Raw genomic sequence first — 24,355 nt, 5'->3', positions numbered from 1 at the left:
GCTCTCCCTGTATTCCATGTGATCTATCCTTGCTAACCAGTCTACTATGAGGAACCTTGTCAAATGCCTTACTAAGGTCCATATAGGTCATGTCGACTGCTCAGCACTTATAAATCCTCTTCGTTACTTCTTCAAAAAACTCCATCAAGTTATTGAGACACCATTTCCCAAGCACAAAGCCATGATGACTATCCCTAAGCAGTCTTGCCTTCCCAAAATTATGTAACTCCTGTCCCTCAAGATACCCTCCAACAATTGCCCACCACCAATGTCAGACTCTGCAGTCTAAAGTTCCATGACTTTTCCTCACCACCTTTCTTAAATAGTGGCACAACATTAGCCAACCTCCAGTCTTCTGGCACCTCATCTGTGTCTTTCGATGATACAAATATCTTAGTAAGGGGCCCAGCAATCACTTCCCTAGCTTCTGACAGAGTTTGAGGATATACCCAATCAGGGCCCGGGGATTTATCCACCTTTATGTGTTTTAAGGCATCCAGCAACACCTACTCTGTAATATGGACATTTTTTGATATGTTGCTATGTATTTCCCCACACTTTATAACTTGCAAATCCTTCTCCACATTAAACACTGATACAAAATACTTGAGAGAGATAATGGGAACTGCAGATGCTGGAGAATCCAAGATAACAAAGTGTAAAGCTGGATGAACACAGCAGGCCAAGCAGCATCTCAGGAGCACAAAAGCTGACATTTCGGGCCGAGACCTTTCATCAGAGAGGGGGATGGGGTGAGGGTTCTGGAATAAATAGGGAGAGAGGGAGAGGCGGATCGAAGATGGAGAGCAAAGAAGATAGGTGGAGAGGAGAGTATAGGTGGGGAGGTAGGGAGGGGATAGGTCAGTCCAGGGAAGACGGACAGGTCAAGGAGGTTAGTAGGGAAGGAAATGGAGGTGCGGCTTGAGGTGGGAGGAAGGGATGGGTGAGAGGCAGAACAGGTTAGGGAGGCAGAAACAGGCTGGGCTGGTTGTGTGATGCAGTGGGTGGAGGGGACGAACTGGGCTGGTTTTGGGATGCGGTGGGGGAAGGGGAGATTTTGAAGCTGGTGAAGTCCACATTGATACCATTGGGTTGCAGGGTTCCCAAGTGGAATATGAATTGCTGTTCCTGCAACCTTCGGGTGGCATCATTGTGGCACTGCAGGAGGCCCATGATGGACATGTCATCAAAAGAATGGGAGGGGGAGCTGAAATGGTTCGCGACTGGGAGGTGCAGTTGTTTATTGCGAACCGAGCGGAGGTGTTCTGCAAAGCGTTCCCCAAGCCTCCGCTTGGTTTCCCCAATGTAGAAGAAGCCACACTGGGTACAATGGATGCAGTATACCACATTGGCAGATGTGCAGGTGAACCTCTGCTTAATATGGAATGTCATCTTGGGGCCTGGGATAGGGGTGAGGGAGGAGGTGTGGGGGCAAGTGTAGCACTTCCTGCAGTTGCAGGGGAAAGTGCCGGGTGTGGTGGGGTTGGAGGGCAGTGTGGAGCGAACAAGGGAGTCACGGAGAGAGTGGTCTCTCTGGAAAGCAGACAAGGGTGGGGATGGAAAAATGTTTTGGGTGGTGGGGTCGGATTGTAGATGGCGGAAGTGTCGGAGGATGATGCGTTGTATCCGGAGGTTGGTGGGGTGGTGTGTGAGAACGAGGGGGATCTTCTTTGGGCGGTTGTGGCGGGGGCGGGGTGTGAGGGATGTGTTGTGGGAAATGCGGGAGACATGGTCAAGGGCGTTCTCGACCACTGTGGGGGGAAAGTTGCGGTCCTTGAAGAACTTGGACATCTGGGATGTGTGGGAGTGGAATGCCTCATCCTGGGAGCAGATGCTGCGGAGGCGGAGGAATTGGGAATAGGGGATGGAATTTTCCCAAAACCAGCCCAGTTACCCCCACTGCATCCCACAACTAGCCCAGCTCATCCCCTCCCCCCACTGCATCCCGAAACCAGTCCAGCCTGTCTCTGCCTCCTTAACCTGTTCTTCCTCTCACCCATCCCTTCCTCCTACCCCAAGCCGCACTTCTATTTCCTACCTACTAACCTCATCCCACCTCCTTGACCTGTCCGTCTTCCCTGGACTGACCTGTCCCCTCCCTACCTCCCCACCTATACTCTCCTCTCCACCTATCTGCTTTTCTCTCCATCTTCGGTTCGCCTCCCGCTCTCTCCCCATTTATTCCAGAACCCTCACCCCATCCCCCTCTCTGATGAAGGGTCTAGGCCCGAAACGTCAGCTTTTGTAGTCCTGAGATGCTGCTTGGCCTGCTGTGGTCATCCAGCTTCACACTTTGTTATCTTGGATACAAAATACTTGTTTGGTATCTCCATCTCCTGTGGTTCCACATATTTGTGGACTTCATGATCTTTCTCTCTCCAAAGTTACACTTTTGTCCTTAATGTATTTGTAGAATCCCTTTGGGTTCTCCTTAACCCTATTTGCCAAAGCTTTTTCCTGTCCCTATTTTGCCTTCCTGATTTCCCTCTTAAGTACACTCCTTCAGTACAGCCATCCCATTTTCAACTTCATTTTATCCCCATTAACAGCTTTTCTCCTTCTGTCCCTCAAAATCATCCATCCATTTTTTGACTTGTCTCTCCAGGTTCTGTGTTTAGCTGTCTATCTGTTCCTATCAACAGCATAGAAACCATGTTTTCCTAGTAACAATCAGTTCTGAAGAAGGGTCACTGGAACCAAAACAGTAACTTTGCTTTCTCTCTGCAAAAGAAAATAGATTCATTTTTCCCCAGATTATGCTCACAGCAGTGTTCATAATGTTAATGTGTCATTCCAAAAGACTCCAGGCCAATACTGAACGGTTGGCAACCCAAATGTACAGGCATCAGACTGAATCCAAGCTCCAACTAACAATCACATCAGTGTTAATTAAAAGTGTCTTGAGAGGCACAATGATCTGAGGGAAGAGTACTACGAACTGAGCCAAGCTTCTCCACATAGCTAGATAAAGTAAGATGAGAGGAAGATGTTCTGAGGAAGGGTCACTGGACCCTAAATGCTGACTTTGTTGTTTTTCTTCACAGATGCTGCCAGATCTGCTGAGCTTTACCAGCAGCTTCTGCTTTTGGCTCCTTGTTTAAGATGACAGGAGGCAGGTTAAGAGTATTAGCCACACTGAGCTGTGAGGCTGATCTCTCTGTTTGGGTATCCCTAGCTAGGCCAACATTGATTGCCCATTTTTACAACAGAGTGGCTTGCTCAGCCAATTCAGACAGCAGTCAAGCACTGCTGTGGGTCTGGAGTCACATGTATATTAGACGAGGCATGGATGGCAGATTTCCTACCCTGAAGAACACTATTGAAAACCAGACCAGTCTTTATGACAAACGGTCATATTTCATGGCACTTTTGCTGAGACTAAATATCTTCAAGGTTTTATTGATTGAATTTCCACAAACGTGCTATTGAGTTGCCCAGAACCTCTGGACTGCCAGTCTGGGGGCCTCACCACTCAACCTTTTCTGTCAGATACCCCAGAAGGGCAGTGCAGGCTCGGAGGGACTGAATGGCCAGCCTCTTGTTGGTCCTGTCTGGCCGGGCAAAGGGTGGGGGAAGCTCGTTGGCTAAATACAGTCGCAGTGGTTACCTGATTTGTCCGCATCCTGGGCAAAATTCTCCAGCTCCTGGCTGTCGCTGTCATCCGTCTTGCTCTTGCTGAACTCGCTCATCGTAGCTCTCTTTCTCTCCGGGGAGGTGGTGATGGTTGTGGGAGGGGGTGGGAGGGTGGTATCCAGCTGAGAGGCTTATTGCGGCGCAGCCCCCTTCGCAAGCCGCACGGGGAAACTTCTATGAAAAATCATTCACAAATCAATGTACAAATCATTCATCCTGCACACATCAAACCCCACCCCCACCAGCTGTCCTTCCCTTTTCTCCCACTTCCGTGTGGTTTTGGATGTTTTTTAACAGACGCCGATCTAGAGCACCGCCAGAGAGGGGTCGCTCCCTCACTGTTGTGGTGTGTTGCCATAGAAACCTGGCGCACGCCCATTGGTCCCCCCCTCACTCGTTACGCTCTCCCAGTGTTGCCGATCCAGTCACGTGAGCAGGAGGGTGGTGCAGCTGCCGTCGGCCCCGCCTCCCGGCTGACCCTTCCGCCCGACGCTGCCGGCTCTCTTCATCGTGGTCACTGCAACGGAGGTGGCGATTCGGCCCATCGTCTCCGTGCGCAAGCAACCTAGCGAGCGTCCGGTTCCCCAGCCTACACCCGCTCTTCCGTGCAATGCTGCAGATGCTTTCCCTCCTTATCCCATTCCCTTTGGAAAAGGCGCAGTTAAATCCCCCGGATCCACCTCATCGTCCGGCAGCATGTTCCGGATCTTAACCACCCACCACATAAATAGGAGCAGTAGATAGTAGGCCATTCAGCCCCTCAATGAGAACATGGCTGATCTATGACCTAACTTCATAATGTCTGCCTTTGGCCCATACCCTTCAATGCCGCAGAAGGGTTTCATTCACCTCATCTTACCTGGAGGGCTTTGAATAAAAACAAAGTTGCTGGAAAAGCTCAGCAGATCTGGCAGCATCTGTGACGAAAAAATCGGAGTTAACATTTTGGGTTCAGTGACCCTCCCTCTGAACTGGATGATATCATCGATGTATCGGACAAAGAGTTGTGGCTGAGGGCCAGAATGCAAGTGGAACAAGGAATGTTCCACTTACCCATGAAGAGACAGGCAGAACTAGGGCCCACGCGGGTACCCTTTCCCACCTCTTTTATCTGAAGAAAATGAGAGGAGTTAAAAGAGAAGTTGTTGAGGGTGAGGATGAGATTGGCCAAGCGTTGGAAGCTGAGATAATGGGAACTGCAGATGCTGGAGAATTCCAGGATAATAAAATGTGAGGCTGGATGAACACAGCAGGCCAAGCAGCATCTCAGGAGCACAAAAGCTGACGTTTCGGGCAGCATCTCAGGAGCACAAAAGCTGACGTTTCGGGCCTAGACCCTCTCTGATGAAGGGTCTAGGCCCGAAACGTCAGCTTTTGTGCTCCTGAGATGCTGCTTGGCCTGCTGTGTTCATCCAGCCTCACATTTTATTATCTAAGCGTTGGAAGCTGTTGGGTGGGGATGGTTCAAGTCTGAGGAAGGCTCACGGGCCCTGAAACATTAACTGTTGTTTTCTTCACAGATGCTGCAAGACCTGCTGAGCTTTACCAACAACTTTGTTTTTGTTCCTGATTTACAGCATCTGCAGTTCTTTCGGTTTTTATGAAGGATTTTGAGTTGCCTGAATCTCATATTTAAAAAATGGGTATGACGGGTAAGTAAGATGATCAGTAAGACAATAACAGATGTTCCCATCGTGGTTCAAGGATGAGAATACGAGAGCAGGGAGGTTATTGCTACAACGGTGGTGGTACAAGATGCTAGTGCGGCCTCATTTGGAATATTGTGTGCAGTTCCGGTCGCCCCATTACAGGAAGGATGTGGAAACATTGGAAAAGGTGCAGAGGAGATTTACCAGGATGTTGCCTGGTTTGGAGTGCAGGCCCTATGAAGAAAGGCTGAGGGATTTGGGTCTGTTCTCATTGGAGAGAAGGAGGCTAAGAGGGGATTTAATAGGGACATACAAGATGATCAGAGGATTAGATAGGGTGGACAGTGAGAGTCTTTCTCTGAGGATGATGACTTCAGCTTGTACAAGGGGGCATAGCTACAAATTGAGGGGTGATAGATTTAAGACAGATGTCAGAGGCAGGTTCTTTACTCAGAGAGTGGTAAGGGCGTGGAACGCCCTGCCTGCCAATGTAGTTAACTCATCCACATTAGGGGCATTTTAACAGTCTTTGGATAAACATATGGATGATGATGGGATAGTGTAGGGGGAGGGCCTTAGATTAGTTCACAGGAGGGCGCAACATCGAGGGCCGAAGGGCCTGTTCTGCGCTGTATTGTTCTATGTTCTATTATGAGGGGACATAGTTTTAAAATGAGTGGAGGTAGATACTGGGGAGACATTAGAGGTAGGTTTTTTACTCAGGTAGAGGTGTGGAATGCATTGTCGGAGAGGATAGTGGAGTTGGCCTCATTAGGGGAATTTAGGCGGCTATTGATAGGCAAATGGATGATAGCATAAGGTGGCGGTGAAGGTTAGATAGACCTTAGGTTTAGAGTAAAAGTTTGGCACAACATCATTGGCCGAACGCCCTGTATTGATCTATGTTCTGTGTTCAAACACTAGTCAAGTCTCAGTTAGTGCTGTGTGGAAGTTCCAGTCACCACATGGAAGGAAGGATATTACATAGAACATTGAACAGTACAGCATAGTACAGGCCCTTTGGCCCATGATGTTGTGCCAAACTTTTACCCAAAACCTAAGGTATATCTACCTCCACCACTACCTTATACTATCATCCATATCCCTATCTAATAGCCACTTAAATGCCCCTAATGAGGCCGACTCCACTACCCTCTCCGGCAATGCATCCCATGCCCCTACCACACTCTGAGTATAGAACCTACCTCTGACATCTCCCTGATATCTACCTCCTTTTACTTTAAAATTTTGTCCCCTCCTAAAAGCTACCTCCACCCTATGAAAAAGTCTGTGGCTGTCTATTCTATCTATACCTCTGATCATTTTGTACACCTCTATCAAGTCACCTCTCAACCTTCGTCGTTCTAAAGAAAAACGCCCTAGCTCTCTCAACCTTTCCTCGTAAGACCTTCCCTCCATTCGAGGCAATATCCTGGTAAATCTCCTCTGCACCTTTTCCAATGCTTCCACATCTTTCCTGTAATGAGGCAATCAGCTGGACACAATACTCCAGATGTGGCCGAACCAGGCTTTCGTATAGCTGGGGCATAACTTCACGGCTCTTGAACTCAATCCCTCTATTAATGAAAGCTAACACACCATGTGCCTTCTTAACTCTGAATGGCAGCTTTCAGGGAATTGTGAACATGAACCCCAAGATCCCTCTGCTCCTCCACACTGCCAAGAATCATCATGTCTGGAGCTCAGAAACAGACCATTCAGCCCAAAAAGTCTATTTTGAGGACTTTGCTCCACACGAACCTCCTCTCGCCTATTTTCCTATTACTCTTTGCAGAGCAGATTCAGTCAGGCAGAATGACTAAAAATGGAAATCATGCCTACCCTCTGCCTAGAGCTGTAATGTGGCAAGACCCACGAGAAGACTCCCAGGTATCTAAAACTAAGATAGAAATTGGTGGAAAAACTCATCAACAGATCTGGCAGTATCCGTTTTGGATCCAATGACCCTTCTTCAGAAGTAGATGCACTGCCTCATCTACTTCCTGTCATCGTTCATCCTTTTCTACTAATGCATAAACCTATTTTCCTGCCACTTGTCTTTTGCATCTCCTTGAAGCTGCCAACTCACACTGAGTTAAATGTGTCATAGTCAGGGCGTGGTAGCACTTGCTCGATCAGAACGTTCAGGACTCAGCTCCAACTGAGGTGGCACGGTGGCTCAGTGGTCAGCACTGCTCCCTCACAGCACCAGGGTTCAACTCCAGCCAAGGGTGATGGTCTGTGTGAGGTTTGCACATTATCCGTGTGTCTGTCTGGGTTTCAGCTGGGTGCTCTGGTTTCCTTCCCCACAGTCGAAAGATGTGTGGGTTAGGTGGATTAGCCGTGGGAATAGAGTAGGGGGGTGAGTCCAGGTGGGATGTTGTTTGGAGAGTTAGTATGGACTCATTGGGCTGAATGGCCTGTTTCCACACTGTAGTGATTCTACAGACTTGATTACAAGACTTCAGCTGACAGTCCAACCATTCTGAGCGAGTGCTGTATTGCAGAGGTGCCAGCATCTTCCATTGACAATGTTATTAAATCCAAGGCCTCCTCATGTAAGCAGAAAAATTCCTGCAATTCTTTTTGAAAGGAAAGTAGGTGAGAACCTACTCACCTAAATTTGCTTATAAACTATCATCAAGGATAAAGAATCTTGTCATTTGCAATTTTTTAAATTCATTCATGGGATGAGGGCATCACTGTCTAGGCAGCATTTATTGCCCATCCCTAATTGCCCAGAGGGCAGTTAGGAGCCAACCACATTGCTGTGGGTCTGGAGTCACATGTAGGCCAGACAAAGGAAAGATGGTAATTTCCTTCCCTAAAGGGCATTAGTGAACCAGATGGGTTTTTCCCAACAATTGGCAATGGATTCGTGGCCATCATTAAATTCTTAATTCCAGATAATTTTTTTTACTGGTTTCAAATTCCGCCATCTGCCGTGGCAAGATTCGAACCCAGAATGTTATCTGGGTCTCTGGATTAACAGTCCAGTGATAATACCACTAGGCCATTGCCTGACCTTAAATTGACTGCATTGAGACAAAAGGTTTTAGGTTAGCAGAGCATCATGAGTTGGCATAGTTTTGGTAGACCAAAGGAGCTGTTCCTGTACCGTACTGATCTTTGTTCAGCTAGTGGCTAATTCAGCTAACTGAAATTGAGAAATATATGAGGTGGTCTTATTGAAACAAACAAGGCCCGGAGGGGATTCAATAGGCAGTTGTGGGAGGCTGTTTTCTCTCTGCAACCAAGATCAGTCTCAGAGCCTCAATAATATATTATCTATGTCAACGAAATAGACAATAAGATTACTGGACTCAAATGTTAACTCTGCTTTCTTCCCACTGTTGCTGCCAGACCTGCTGAATTTCTCCAGCAGTTTTTTAGATCTCCAGCTTTTAAAATTTTATCTCTGAGGATGAACCAGCCTGTTGGCAAACCCAGTTTCATATCTGACCGAAAGGTAGCCTTCTGATTCAGATATATACCTTCAGCAAGATTGTTTATTTGCTCCTTCATTATATCACACTTGCCTTGGCTTATCTGCTGCTGAACCCCTCATCCATATCTTTGTTACCTCCAAATTTGACTGTTCCAAAGTACCCTGGTCTGTATCATTACATTTTGCCCTTATTTAATCTTGATGCCTTTGAAAACTCAACTGCTTGTATTGTAAGTCATAATCGTGCTCTGTTCACTGATGATTTTGTGCTCACTGACCCACATTCACTGCCAGTTAAGTAATATCATTGCTTTAAAATTCTCACTTCGATTCTTATTTCCCTCGCTGGTCTCCCTCACCCCTGTTTACACCTGTTATCTCGTCTAGGTCCTCAACCCTCTGAGATATCTTCACTCCATGAATTCTGGGGCTTTTTTTTTGAGCCAGGCCACATTGAGGAGGAGAATCTCAGAGGTAAAGGGATGGAAGAGCTGTCACTTCACTGACTCCAGCACATTGCAATAGAATTGCCCAGGATATAGGGCAGGTGAGAAAGAAGGCACGAGCATCAATGATTTTGCGCATGTCCTAAAGGGCTGATGGTTGATTTGGTTCAGAGAAACAGCAGTCATTAACCGATTAGCCTGACAGTGGGGAGGGTCTGCACCCAACTGGCAACTTTGGATACTGATCGAGTGTCTCCAATTATGATTGTTCCAACATTGGTGGGCACTCTTTCAGTTGTTCAGGAACTCAGTTCAAGAGTTTGCGCTCCCTCTGACTCTTCGACTCTTTCTTTCCTTCTTTAAGACACTCCCTAAAACCCACCTCTTTGACCTCATATCTTCTGGTCTTTTAGCTCACTCACCTCTTCTCAATGTCAATCTTTCGTATTCCATCATAACAGCATGGCACGTTCAGTGTAATAAAATGTCCCAATGTACTTCTGAGAGCATTAGAAAGAAAAATATTGAGAAGAAATGTGTGAATCGATGCTATTGTAGAGTGTGAGAAGTAGAACAGACCCCAGAAAGATCTGAAAGGCAACATGCTAATGTTAACTGGAGATGTTCAGTTTTGTGATGTCAATATGATGAACATAACTGCAAGTTTGAGCTGATTTAACAACGAGATGTATAACAGGGATCCGTGGGATTTATTCCCAGTTTCTCTGGTGGTGATTATGTACGAAATAGGAACAGAGTTAGACTACTCTGCCCCTCGAGCCTGCTCCACTAGTCAATAAAATGAGCAAAAATTTTTGTCACCATCTTCTGGCAGGATAAATCCATCACCCCTACATGCTCAGTTACGTAACTCTAGTCTGGGTCATAACTGACCTACTTTTGAGTTGTTGACAGCTTTGGGGGTTGTCTTGAAGTTATTTGCTTGGTAGGAAGTATGACTTAGGAAAAATAGCAATCACTTTGCGCTATAGGGGACACAATAGCTTAATGGTATTATCACTGGACTGTTAATCCAGAGATCGGACAACATTTTGGGGACCTGATTCGAATCCTGCCACAGCAGATGGTGGAATTTGAATTTGGAACATCCTAGTAAACTATTTCTGTACCCTCTTAATAAGACAAACCCTTCATTGTAGAAGTGATGGCCTAGTGGAATTATCACTGGGCTGTTAATCCAGTGGCCTAGGCAATGTTCTGGGGACCTGGGTTTGAATCCTGGCAGGGTGAAATTTGAATTCAATAAAAATTCTGGAATTAAGAGTCTAACGATGACAATGAAAGCCAGTGCCAGTTGATGGGCGGAAAAGAAAGCCATCTGGTTCACTAATGTCCTTCAAGGAAGGAAGCTGTGGGCTTTCCCAGTCTAGTCTACACGTAACTCCACACTCACAGCAATGTAGCTGACTCTTAACTCAATTAAGGATGGGCAACATATATCCTTAAAATTAATAAAAGAAAACGCCACTAGATAGATTAATCTGACCCGAAAAAGACCCATTAATACTGACTGTGGATTCAATGGGCCAAATGGCCTGCTTCCGCACTGTGCAGATTCTATGACTTTCTGTCCTCTACTGTGTTAACCAATCCTCAATCCATACATACATTGCTCCCAATACATATCCCAGGCAATAACTTTTTACGTGGCATCTTAATGAATGGCTTTTGGAAAGCCAAATACATGGCATCTACTGGTTCCCCCTTTATCAACGCTGCTTCTCGTATCGTCAAAGATTTCTACCAAAATTGTTCAAACATGATCCCCCTTTCACAAAACCACTTTGGGTCTGTTTGATAACCACTGCCCAGATTGAGACCATCACTTTCTGCATACCACTATTTCACTTTATTCTGCCACTCAACATCTCGTGGAATCGCTACAGTGCAACAAGAGGCCATTTGGCCCATTGAGCCTGCACCAACCCTCTGAAGACCATCCCATTCAGACCCCACCTCTACTCTGTATTTACCAATGGCTAATCCACCTAGCCTGCACATCTTTGGACTGTGGGAGGAAACTGTCGCATCAGCAGAAACCCACACAGAGAGAACATGCAAACTGCACAGAGACAATTATGCAAGACTGGAATTGAACCCAAGTCCCTGGTGCTGTGAGTCAGCAGTGCTAACCACTAAACCACCGTGTTGCCCAAAACTCTCACTCTACTTCCTGTTCATGCTTTGACGTTTCCTGTACTTACTTGCTTAGCTTAGTGTTACTTTATTCGCTGTGTGCATCATCTTTTTTCCCCCTAGTTATTTGTTTTCTGTTCAAGGGTAATGTCTTCCTGCCACTGCCAGCAGTTACACTGGCACTTATCCAGTAGTCTTTATGAAGGTGAGGAACATTGTGTGGCTGAGTTCCATTCCCCTAGAACAAAAAGGTGAAAGCAGAGTGCAGACCGACCACAGACAACCTGGATCGACAAGTATAAACTGCAAATAATTGCTTAAATGTTTGTTCCACTCAAGACAGAGAAGGAGACATACAGAAGGGGAGGGAACAAAAAAGGATGGTGAGTGGGGGAAAGAGATAAATAAAAGCAGCCTAGCTGTGAGGGAAAAGGAGACGGTAGAAAAAAAATGGGAATGTGTAGAAGAGAAAAGAAGAGAAACAGATGACGTGGAAAGAAAGTACAATATTTTATTTAACATTGTTTAGATGCAGGAATATAGGGTTAGTCAGAAGTTTAAAAAAAAACCCCATTACTTTACTGTTTTAAATGCTTAGCATTCTAACTGGAGGGAAAAGAAGTGAAATGCTGGTTGACAGAAGCAAATGAGTTTATCCCAGCTGGCCTGAAATTGAAGGGTTTTTTTTAACAAGTGTAAGTACAGATCATATTGAAGCCCAGAAATGCATTTGCTAACTATAAGAGTTGTGCCTTTATATTCATTTTAGATCTTTAATGTAGAAAATGTGAAGTAATTAACCATTAAGATTTTTAACTGGCCGAGACAACACATACATGTATACATACATACACGCATGTGTTTCTGCGTAGGCATGTATTCATATGTATGTGTATATAAGGTGTAGTGCATGCACATGTTCATGTATATGTGTCTATGCATGTATGTGCGTACATATAAATATATATACGAGACAGAGCCCAGCCACAACCTTCTTTTTGCAGGTAGTATATAGTTCATTACAACTCATGTTCCTGTACAAACTCTGACAAATGAAAACAGAGTGAATTGCAAATGATCTTGACCTTGCTGAATAAACATGCAAACACACCCTCTCCTCTTTTATAAAGGAAAGCTAAAACAGATTAGACAACCCCTACTGGGCAGTGTACCAATGACTATAAGTAAACCAATGAAAATGTACAGAACAGAAACTTAAAGTCAAACTAAAATATCATTCAGTGGGTGACGATGCACTCCAGCCTCTGTGATACCCTATGGCCTCTAAAGGCCTCAAATGGGCTCGTGGTCACTGCACACTTTTGCATTTAAGTACATTTCGAAGAGAGATGACAATACCGTCAGGCACAATGACCCCATACACAACCCGTTTGATAGCCACTTTGGCTAGGTCTATAAGGACGACCTCTGACCATCCAACATCCGTCCCCTGCTGGCTCTGCGTACCCATAGATTAGGAGTGTGGGGCTGGTGCACCTGAAAATTTAAAAGCATCCCCTTTTTAAAAACTAAATAGGGCTGCAAATGAAGACATTCACCACTCGTACAGAAAACTCTCCTCTGTACATGTGACCCAGTGAACTAACTTACCCTATTATTGCATGGAACCACTGCATGCAACTGTTTCCACCCCAGCTCCCCAACAGGAGGAGGAAGGAACCCCATTATAGATGAGGAAATCACACTTTCCAGCGTAGTGACCAGGCAGGAGCAAATATAAACCTCTGTATAAATCCCCTTAGACTAAGCTGCCTCACTCCAATCTGATTCACTGCTGTAGTGAACACGTTCTGCTTTAGAATCATAGAATCGCCACCGTGTGGAATCAGGCCATTTGTCCCATCGAGTCCACACCAAGCCTTCCAAGAGGATCCCACTCCCTACCCTATCCCCAGAGTATGTTTGGAACCTGGAGCACCTGGAAGATACCCACGCAGGCACATGGGGACCACGTGCAAACTGTACACAGTCGCCCAAGGGTGGAATCGAACACTGGTCCCTGGCACTGACAGGCAGCAGTGCTAACCACCGAGTCATCGTGAATCCTAGGGGATGGGTTGGGTTGGTAGGGGGCAGGTGCACTTAAGGTTATATGTTATAATTGCCTGTCATCCTGCTGTGCTAAAGGTACTGTGCAAGTTATGTCACATTAATGCAGCTACAAGCACTTAACAATGATGAACCATTTGGGAGGAAACAGTATTGTAGGTTGACCAGCCTCAAACAGTATGACAGTGTGGTATCACAGTGGAACATTCGATCCTGAGGGGTCTCAACAGGGTGAATGTGGAAGGGAAGGAAGTTACCACTTGGGGAAGAACCTGGAATTGAGGTTTGCTGTTTCAAAATAAGGTATCAGTTACATAAGGTGGATATCAGGAAAGATACATTCTTACAAAGGGTCTTGAGCCTTTGGAATAGTGTTTTTCAAAAGGCGTGGAAACAGAAGCTTTTGAGTATTTTTGAGGCAGAGGCGGGGAGATGCTTGATAGGCAACGGGTTGAAAGGTTATCATAGGAAGATGAGAACAAGGAGTAATCAGGTCAACCACAATCCTATTGAAAGCTGGAGCAGACAAGGGGCTGAATGGCCTACTCCTGCTCCCAATTCATATCTTCATTGTATCACAAGTGGTTTTCATTCCATTCATTACTAGTACTTAATTTACTCCATTCAGTTACAGCCTCCCTAAGTACCTACTTACCATCGCCCATCTATCCTCAAATACAAATTGATATTGCTGGTGCCAGAGGGTATGCATAGAACCAGAGCCCTAGGAAGGAAGCATCTTCAGAGTATAATTCCTGTCTCTGAGCCAAGAGGCTCAGTTGGTAGCAAGGGAAGGTGTGCTCACAAAGTAGCTATATAAATGACCATCAACCTGCAGTTCCTCCCACAACACCTCAAAGGCAGGCTGCAACAGCGAGAGAGATTCCTGGTCAGCCAGATGATGGAAAGAAAATTGGAGCTTCTACCGTCACTGTCCATAACTCAAGGTTACACCAGGCAGGGTAAAACATGCATGTGGATACAGCAAGAATTAAAAGCAGCCCACTGCCCCCAATCAGCCATGAGCTACAGAATGACGGAACCAGTTCAAGACGATGAAAGCTCACTTCTGTTCCTCACCTTATCAGGGAAAAAGCAGGAAGATAGAAAATTAAAATTTTGAAGAAATTGAGGGAAAATAAACAGGATCGAAAGGTTTGGAAATTAGAGAGTGTATTAGATGTCATGGGGAGGTTATGAGGTAGCAGTAATGTCACTAGTCCAGGTTAATCTGTGTGTTTCAACTCCACCATAGCAAATTATCTAGAATTTAACAAAAGCTAGTCTAAGTCTCACACTGATTTCTCTCCACAGATGCTGCCAGACCTGGTGTTCTGTTTTGGCTTCCGATTTCCAGCATCCACAGTTCAGAGAATCATAGAATTCCTACAGTGTGGAAACAGGTTATTCGGCCCAACACACTGCTGCTCCGAAAAGCATCTCACCCAGACCCATTCCCCTACCCCTGTATTTCCCATGTCTAACCCACTTCGACTAAACATCCCTGGGTCCTATGGGCGACCCACCTAACCTGCACATCTTTGGACTGTGGGAGGAAACTCACACAAACACGGGGAGAACGTGCAAACTCCACACAGACAGGCAGTCACCTGAGGCTAGAATCGAACCTGGGTCCCTGGTGCTTTGAGGCAGCGGTGCTAACTTTGGCTTTTATTGTGTTTAATAGTGAGCACGTATAAACACTATTGATTGTCATAAAAACGCACCAAGTTCACAAGTGTCCTTCAGGGAAGGGAATCTGCCATCCTTACATGGTCTGGCCTCCATGTGACTCCAGGCCTACAGCAATTTAGTTGACTCTTAAATCCCCTCTGGGCAATTACGGATGGGTAATAAATGCTGGCCTAGCCAGCGATGTCCTTATCTCATGAATGAATTAAAAAATAAACTTAAAGGCAGGTTATGGGTTAACAATGTTGTGCACTAGAAACATGGGGAGAAGAAAAATCTAAAGAATTGCAACCAATCTGAAATATATATTTATTTTAAAAAAGCTATTGTGGCAACATAATTTAAATAAATTGGCATAGTCAGTGAAGCTTCACAATGATCTCGTGTCTAGTCTAGAGAAGACAACCGAAAATAAAGTAAGCAACAGATCATCACAAGACTGGCAACCCCAAATACCACCACCACCACATATATATCACGAACAGCAAGTTGAAATGGTGACGTTGATGCCCAGGTTACCATTGTCAGCAAAGAGGTGGGCGATGGCCGCGTCAAAGACCAGGCAGTCGCTGTTCATGATGGCCGTGGCAACGCCGTCGTGAATGGAGCGAGGGGTCGCCTCCCAGGTCAGGCGACGGCGATTGCCGTTCAGCTCCAGCCGGTAGGCAAAGTTCGCCGCCTGCTTGCGGGCGCCGATCAGCAGCACGATGGCAAAGAACTGCTGGTGGCCCTCGTACTTCTCCTGCTTCTCCAGCACCAGCATGAAGTGCCGCCCGAAACAGGACTGCATCATGACCCAGTCCACCGCGCCAGGCAGGTTGATGTCTGTGGCCAGGAAGACAATGTCCTCCCCTTGCAGGGTGGTGATGCTCTTGTGCACGTGCACCAGGTGAGACATGACTTGCTCCAGGGAGCCCTGCCACTTGCACGAAGCCCCAGGGCAGGGGCAGGAGTAAGGTCGGTACTCGCAGGTGTCCTCATGGTCCGGCTTCTCAGTGTGATGAAGGGTCAGCAAACATCCAGTTGACGCATACTGAGGAGGTACAGAGAGACAAACAAATAAATAATTTAATGATAGAACCCTCCTCCCTTACCACTCCTCATACAAGAATTCAGCTTCGATGCTGATATTTGAGTAGCTCAGCCTCACTAAATATTGCCCAAATGGGCTATTAATATGCAGTTCAGTGAACATCACCTGCCTCCCACTTTAGATAGGGAATAAAAAGTGAATACAGAAAGCTGGAGAAACTCAGGTCCAGCAGCGTTTGGATAGAGAGCTGACGTTTCAAGTCTAGCTCGATTCTTCTTCAGAAATAACAGCAGAATTGAATTCTGAAGAAATCAAGGCAGGTTAGGGATGTTAACTCTGTTTCTCTCCACATATGCTGCCAGACCTGCTGGACTCCTCCAGCATTATGTGCATGTTTCAGATTTCTGCAGCTTCTTGCTTTTGTTAAAAAGCACTTCTGTTTTACTGTGAAACTCAAATATCATCTGCTTAAAACAACACAGCAGCATCAGAGGAGCAGGAAAGCCTGATGTTTCGGGTCAGGACCCTTCTTCTGAAAGAGGTTCCCACTCTGAAAAGTCAAGCCTACGTGATCCTCTGATGCTGCTTGGCCTGCAGTGTTCATCCAGCTTCACAGTGTTATCTCAGATTCTCCAGCATCGGCAGTTCCTACTATTTCTATCATCTGCTTACTTTTTTTTAAATTTTAAATTAAACAGGATGTATTGATGACACAAAACTCATCCCCATCAGGAAAGAAAGAACTTGCATTAATACAACACTCTGTTCTCTCACTTTGCAGCAAATTAAGTTTTTCTGCGTGGAATCACTAGAAAAAAATGTAGCAAATTGTGCAGGTGACAAGATGCCACAAGTAGCAAGGTGCTAATAACTAGAAAATCCACTTTCCAGCGATGCTGGTTAGAGAATACATACTAGTGCACGAACTGGGGGTGAAGTTCTTTCTGGGCTTCTCTTTGAAGCAGTGACATGGTTCTGAGGAAGGGTCGCTCGACCCAAAACCTTACATCTGATTTCCCTCCACAGATGCTACCAGACCTGCTGAGCTTTTCCAGCAATTCATGTTATTATCTTTGTAGGAGTTCCTCAGGGTGGTTGTCCTAGGCTCACCGATCTCCCATATGCTTTGATTTGCCCAAGAATAGAAAAATCTAAAAATCAATCTCAGCCTTGAATATACTCAATGACTGAATATCCCCAGCTATCTGGGTGAGAAAGCCCAACATCTCCCAAACCTTTGGAGGTGAAGATATTTCTCCCTCTCTGGCCTGACCTCTCATTTTGAGAAGCCGTCAAGTTCAAGTTAGTTATGGATTGTTCAAGTCACTAAGATCACCTCTTGTGTGTCCACACTCCAGAAAGCATCAACGCTGACCCCCTTGCCTACTGATTGCACCTCCCTCCCCCCACCCCTGTCCAACAGAATGTCTTTATTTGCTCCACTGAAACCAAATTTGGTTTAATAAGCCAGGGCTTCCCAAAATTGGGGCTGGGACATCCCATGGGACTGTGAGGTGGAAATCTGGGGCAATGGTAACCACTGTGGAGCTCTGCCCAGGTTATAACAGCTAAGTCCCCTGTCCAATGGCACTCAAATCTGAGCTTTCACTGAGGGGTCGATGTAACATATATCAGATGCAAAGTGAGAAATTGTTTAGGAACCACTGATGGTGGCATATTCCACCCATCAGTGGATGTCCAAAGAAACCCAGACTTCAGGTGCACAGATCTTTTAAAAATATCATAAACAGTAGCAGAAAATGATCAAGAAAGCTAATGAGATGCTGGAAATTACACTGAGAGGACTGGAGTACAAGGATGCAGAAGCCATGCTACAGTTATATAAAACCCTGGTTGGGCCCCACTTGGAGTACAGAGAGCAGATCTGGGCACCTCAGGAAGGATACAATGGCCTGGGGTTGGGAGCACAACACAAGCATACAAAATTGATACCGAGCCTTCAGGGGTGAAGTTTGAGGAGAGATTATATAAATTCGACCTGTTTTCTCGACAATTTAGAAAGTTAAGGGTGATCTTATTGAGGTCTTCAAGGTATCAACAGGAAAAGACAGAGCAGATAAAGATAAATTATTTCTATTGATTGAGGATTCTAGAACTAGGGGATATGGTCTAGCCCTAATTCTCAGACAATTCAGGAGAGACATCAAGAAACACTTCAACACACAAGGGCTAGGAGACATTTGTAACTTTCTTCCACAAATGGCAGTGGATACAGGATCACTCTTCAAACTGACAACACAATGAGTCAACACATAGACCGACAACTGAACACAATTAGCTTATTCAACACTAGACACTCTAGTCACACCATCTGTACAATTGTTCAGTGTCTCTACCTATAAGTTCTGTGCCTGTTTAATTCTCTTCACTTCACCTGATGAAGGAGCAGTACACTGAAAACTTGTGATTTCACAAAATCTAGTTAGACTATAACCTGGTGTTGGGTGACTTTTTATTCATTCATAGGATGAGGGCGTCGCTGGTGAGGCAGCATTTATTGCCCATCCTTAATTGCCCAGAGGGCAGTTCAGAGTCAACCACATTGCTGTGGGTCTGGAGTCACATGTAGGCCAGACCAGGTAAGGATGGCAGTTTCCTTCCCCAAACAACATGAGTGAATCAGGTGGGTTTTTCCAACAATTGACGATGGATTCATGGTCTGCATTAGGCTCTTAATTCCAGATATTTTACTGAATTCAAATTCCGCCATCTGCTATAACGAGATTCAAATCCAGGCCCCCAGAACATTATCTGGGTCTCTGGATTAACAGTCCAGCGATAATACCACTCGGCCATCACCTCCCCTCAGGACTTCTGACGTTATCCACTCTAGTCCAACATTAGCACCTCCACATCAGCATTAAGACACATTGTAATTAGTGTAACTGCTAACCAAATTAACCTTTAGTCTTTTTGGGGTGGGGCGGAGCACGACAGAACACAAAAATATCCCCAACTGTCATTACACTGCAAATTCCCAAACGAATTACAGCTATTTTGGAGTAAGCTTTGAGGGCAGCGAGAGAAGGGGTGAGGGCTACAAAGTGCGAAACATGGGCAGCATTATCAACACTGCTGAAATTCAGAAGATACTTGCGACTCCTTCGAAAAAGATCACACTTTGAAATACATCACTCAGCCTGTCTGATTAATAGAGCTAAATGTAACAGATAAGAAAGTCTGTATTAGCTTAAATAAAATAGAACAACAAACAAAAACAGTCACACAGTGCTGGGAAATGAGGGCTGTGACATGAGGGAGACCAGTAGGTAAGGAACACTAAGTCTACCCCTACACGATGAGTAACTAGTCAAAAGTGAAGTGAGAGCAGCAGGGGTATGGAAACAATGTGACACGCAGCCTACGTGGCACTCTGTATCTATGTACAGCGTTTCTCATGTGGGTGGCAGATACTGAGAGAAACCTGGCTAAACTCGATAAACCAGTCAGACTGGGAGAGTAAATACTGTGCAACGACAGTCCATTCCCATACAGCAAAAACCACAATGTGACAGAAGCAGATTCAGAAATTTCCAACTAACTTTAAAATAAAATTAACCAGTGACTCAGCCATCCGCATACATCTAATGACCACCGCTCTACTGGCTTGTGACCGGTCACGACCCACTTACAGGTTACCAGGATTTCCCCTGCCTGGGCTGCATGATATTTACGAACCCCCTGTCTCTGCTGTGTCAGCCATAGCTCACTGGTATCCCTTTCACCTCAAGAATCTGGAGGTTCAACTTCTACTCTAATGGAATCGCTCCAGTGTGAAAGCAGGCCCGAGTCCATTTAGACCCTCCGAATAGCATTCTACCTAGACCGACTCCGCCGACCCTACCCCCAGAACCCTTCATTTCCTATGATTAATGGACCTAGGCTCACATCCCCACTATGGGGCAACTTGGCACGGCCAATCAACCTTAACCTGCGCGTCTTTGGAAAGTGGAAGGAAACCGGAGCACCCGGAGGAAATCCACGTAGTCACAGGGAGAGAAGGTGCAAACTCCGCACAGATAGTCACCGGAGGGTAGAGTTGTACCCGGGTCCCTGGTGCTGTGAGATAGCAGTAAAAGACTCTGCTGATATTTCCAGTGCAGCGAAGTTGGGCTGTTGGGAGGTGCCATTTTTCAGAAGACTTTAAAACTGAAGACTGATTTGCTCTCTCAGATGAAATATACAATCCCATGGCATCATTTTGAGGAAGAAATGGTGGCTCAGTGGTTAGCACTGCTGCCTCACAACACGATTCGACTTCGATTCCACTCCCGGGCGACTGTCTGTGTGGAGTTTGCACACACTCCCCGTGTCTGCGTGGGTTTCCTCTGGGTGCTCCAGTTTCCTCCCACAGTCTGATGGCATGCAGGCTAGGTAGGTTGGCCATACTAAATTGTCCGTAGTGTTCAGGGATGTGTAGCTTAGGGGGGTTAAAGGGGGATGAGTTTGGGAGAGATGCTCCAAGGGTCGGTGTGGACTTGTTGGGCCAAAGGGCCTGTTACCACACTGTAGGGATTTTATGATTCTATGAAATGGGCAGTTATCCTCAGCGACTGAGACAGTATTGATCCCTCAAAAAACATCACAACAAAAACAAGCCATTACGTGTCTTTCATCACATTACTGTTTGTAACACATTTCCAACATCACAAGAGAATTGACATCTTCAGAAACAAAGTGTGTTGTCTGCAAAGTACTTTGAGGCTTCCAGTGGTCATGAGAAGCACTGTATAAATACAAATCCCTTTCTTTCTAAAGGGAAAATGTTTTACTAGCACCCCTCATTACCTGGATAACTTCATCTATGTGAGCTCTAGATCCACCTTCCCTGACTTCCCAGTTTGATACAGTGCCCGCTTTAAGTCAAGGCTATCAACTGGAGATATAGTTATAGATGCAATAGTTATAAATGCTAAATAAAAACTAAACGCTGGGAATCAGAAACAAAAGCAGAAGTTGCTCAGAGGAAGGGTTACCGAACCCAAAACGTTAATTCTATTTTCTCTTCATGGGTGCTGCCAGACATGCTGAGCTTTTCCAGCAATTTCTGCTTTGCTGTTGGTTACACATGGTGCTTGTTTGCAGAAAATTAGGTTAGCTTGTGAACAGTTTTGTCAGAACTCATTTTTAGACAACATCATATGAGAGGAGTTTGCTGGCATCAATGTGTAGAAAAGACAACTGGACTTTTGCGGGTATCAAAATTTAGAGAAAATTAAAAGAAAAAGAATGTTGAATTTATGCAGCAATTTTCATCACCGCAGAATATTCTAAATCTCTTCACAGATAATGAAGTACTTTAGAAGTGTGGTCATTGTTGCAATGTAGAAAACACAACTTACTTCTGGCAATCAAACTCTCCCAAACGGGAGATATGACCAGATGATCTGTTTTGGCACATTGATAAAAATCTTCATCCAGCCCCACACTTTGTTATCTCGGATTCTCCAGCATCTGCAGCTCCCATTATCTCTAGCCACAACTCTACCCTTCTTTGCAATAGTGCCTGAGGATCTTTTACATCAGTCACAAATCACAGACTAAGGACACAAAGTAGGCCAGCTAGGATCGGGAAGAGCAGAAATTTGCTCACCTACAGGGAGAGTGGAGACCCTGTGGAATTTGCTGCCATAAAAAAGTGGTTGAGGCTAAAACATTACAAGTTTTCAAGGAACAGTCAGATATCATTCTTTGGGTTAAAGGGAATCAAAAGGGTACCGGGATAAAGTGGCAACAGGATATTGAGAAACAAAAGCAGAATTTGCTAGAAATACCGAGCAGTTTTGGCAACATCTGTGGAGAGAGAAGCAAAGTTAACATTTTGGGTGCAACGACCCTTCTCCAGAACTGATTGTAGCTAAGAAAACGTTGGTATATATACTGAAGTTAGGGTGGGGGCAGAGAGAGGTGTAAATAACAGGTGGCCAGCATTTATTGCCCATCCCTTGAGAAGGTGGTGGTGAGCTGCCTTCTTGAACTGCTGCAGTCCACCTGCTGTGGGTTGACCCAAAATACCATTAGAGGGGGAATTCCAGGATTTTGACCCGGTGGCAATGAAGGAGTGGTGACATATTTCCAAGGCAGGTTGGTGAGTGGCTTGGAGGGGAGCTGACGGTGGTGGTGTTCCCCATGGATCTGCTGCCTTTGTCCTTCTAGATGGAGGTGCCGTGGGTTAGAAGGTACCGTCTGAGGGTCTTTGGGGAACTTTTGCAGTGCATCATGTAGAAAGCACTTACTGCTGTCACTGAGCATTGGCGGTGGTTGGAGCGGATGTAGTGCCAGTTAAGCGGGTTGCTTTGGCCTCAATAGTCTCAAGCTTCTTGAGCGCTGTTGGAGCTGAACCCATCCAGGCAAGTAGGGTGTTTCCCACCACCATCCTGACTTGTGCCTTGCAGATGGAGGACAGGATTTGGAGAGTCAAGGGATAAGTTACTTGCTGCAGTATTCCCAGCCTCTGACTTGTTCTTGTAGCCAGTGTTTAGGTGACAAGTCCTGTTGAGTTTCTGGCCAATGTTAACCCCCAAGATGTTGATAGTGGGGTATCCAGTGATGGTAACACCATTGAATGTCAAGGGGCACTGGATAGATGATCTTTTATTGATCATAGTCAGATATTTGTGTGGCACGAATATTACTTGCCACCTGTCAGCCTAAGCCTAGAGATTGTCCAGGTCTTCCTGCATTTGAACACGGCTGCTTATCTGAGGAGGCGCAAATGGTGCTGAACATTGTGCAAACATCGGTGAAGATCCACACTTCTGACCTTATGATGGAGGGAAGGTCATTGATGAAGCTGCTGAAGATGGTTGGGCCTAGGACACTACCCTGAGGAACGCCTGCAGAGATGTCCTGCAGCTGAGATGATTGACCTCCACCAACCACAGCCATCTTCGTACATGCCATGTATGACACCAACCACTGGAGAATTTGCCCTGATACCTATTGATTCCAGTTTTGCTGGGGCTCCTTGATGCCACACTTGGTTGAATGTAGCCTTGATGTCAAGGGCTGTTACTCTCACCTTACCTCTGGAATTCGGCTTTTCCTAACTGTATACCACTGATCTGCTAGGTCTGTCCTGCCGGTGGGACAGGACACATCCAGAGATGGCGATGGTGGTATCTGGGACATAGTCATACTCTCAGAACCATACCTTACAGCCAATGTCGCTTGACTAGCCAGAGAGATAGTGTCAAATTTGAGAAAGCTAACTCCCAGATAGGAGTAAGGAGGACTCTGCGGGGTCAACAGGGCTGTTTTTGCCGTTGTCTCTTCCTATGGCTAGGTTGATGCCTGGCGATCCGTCCGGTTTCATTTTAGAGTCAGAATCAATTTGCCCAGGGTCCCACAGGCTCCTACCCTCTTGAGCAGTCTCCCATGCGAGACCTTGTCAATGGGTCTCAGTGAAGTACATGTAGACCACATCAATCGCACAGCCCTCATCTGCACACCTAATCACCACCTTGACAAATTCAGATGTGTCCGACAAAGCTATGCTGCCTGACCTTGACCAAATGGAGAGGAAGTTTGACCCTCACTTTCCACAGACCCCCGCAAACGTTTATCTACCAATGATGTCAGACTCACAGACCTGTTGTTCATTGGTTTATCCCTACCACCCATCTTGAATAATGGCACATTAGCTACATCATCAGTCCTTCAGCATCTCTCCCGTGGTCAGAAAGGATTTACAAGTGAATGTCAAAGCTTCTGCAATGTCTTCCCTTGCTTTCTACAACAGCTTTCATTATATCCCATCAGGGCTAGTGGCTTATCCAGTTACTGTACCTGCATTTATCACTTCCTGTGGCAGCTCATTCCTATGAACCACTGTCTGTGTTGGGAACAAAAGAAAAGTTTGCCCCTTAGTCCTTTTTTAAATCTTTCTCCCGTCACCTTACAAATATGCCCTCTAGTTTTGAACTCAACCACCCTGGGAAAATGCTATTCACTCTATCTATGCCCCTCCATGTTTCATAAAACCTGAAGTCAAGGGGTGACCTCCTACACTCCTGTGAACATCTTCCGGCAAAATCTGATTTTAATGGAAACCTCTAACGAGGTTCAAAGTATCCAGTGTTGCTACACTGTATGAAGAATGCTTTCACACAAAAATGCACACACTGTTAGTTTTAAAGCCTGCTTTGGCAAGCAGGGATTAACACAGGATTCTGATAAGCTCAGTGAGTTTTTAAAGTGGTAACAT

General features: G+C 45.6%; 2 protein-coding genes across 4 annotated transcripts in view; both read right to left on the bottom strand.

Annotated features, from left to right (window-relative positions):
• LOC125457949 (glutamate-rich protein 6-like) overlaps positions 1-4,507 on the bottom strand; it is a 66,833-nt gene extending 62,326 nt beyond the window's left edge. For 2 of the 3 annotated variants that reach the window (XM_048542769.2, XM_048542768.2), the window contains exon 1: positions 3,608-4,048. In XM_048542769.2, coding sequence (XP_048398726.2) covers positions 3,608-3,689 — 82 coding nt within the window. In that variant the 5' untranslated portion in view covers positions 3,690-4,048. Of the gene's footprint in view, positions 1-3,607; positions 4,049-4,492 lie in introns of those variants that run through there. The other variant, XM_048542766.2, reaches the window with a different exon arrangement.
• Positions 4,508-11,922: 7,415 nt separating this feature from the next.
• LOC125457414 (E3 ubiquitin-protein ligase SIAH2-like) overlaps positions 11,923-24,355 on the bottom strand; it is a 29,486-nt gene continuing 17,053 nt past the window's right edge. Inside the window, exon 2 of the mRNA XM_048541578.2 lies at positions 11,923-16,128. Within this exon, the coding sequence (XP_048397535.1) occupies positions 15,571-16,128 (558 nt within the window). The 3' untranslated portion in view covers positions 11,923-15,570. The remainder of the gene's footprint in view (positions 16,129-24,355) is intronic.

This window comes from Stegostoma tigrinum, chromosome 14 (assembly GCF_030684315.1).
Source record: "Stegostoma tigrinum isolate sSteTig4 chromosome 14, sSteTig4.hap1, whole genome shotgun sequence".
Classification (NCBI taxonomy): domain Eukaryota; kingdom Metazoa; phylum Chordata; class Chondrichthyes; order Orectolobiformes; family Stegostomatidae; genus Stegostoma; species Stegostoma tigrinum.
The sequence above is the reverse complement of the archived record's forward strand: the minus strand, read 5'-3'. Positions and strand labels throughout refer to the sequence as shown.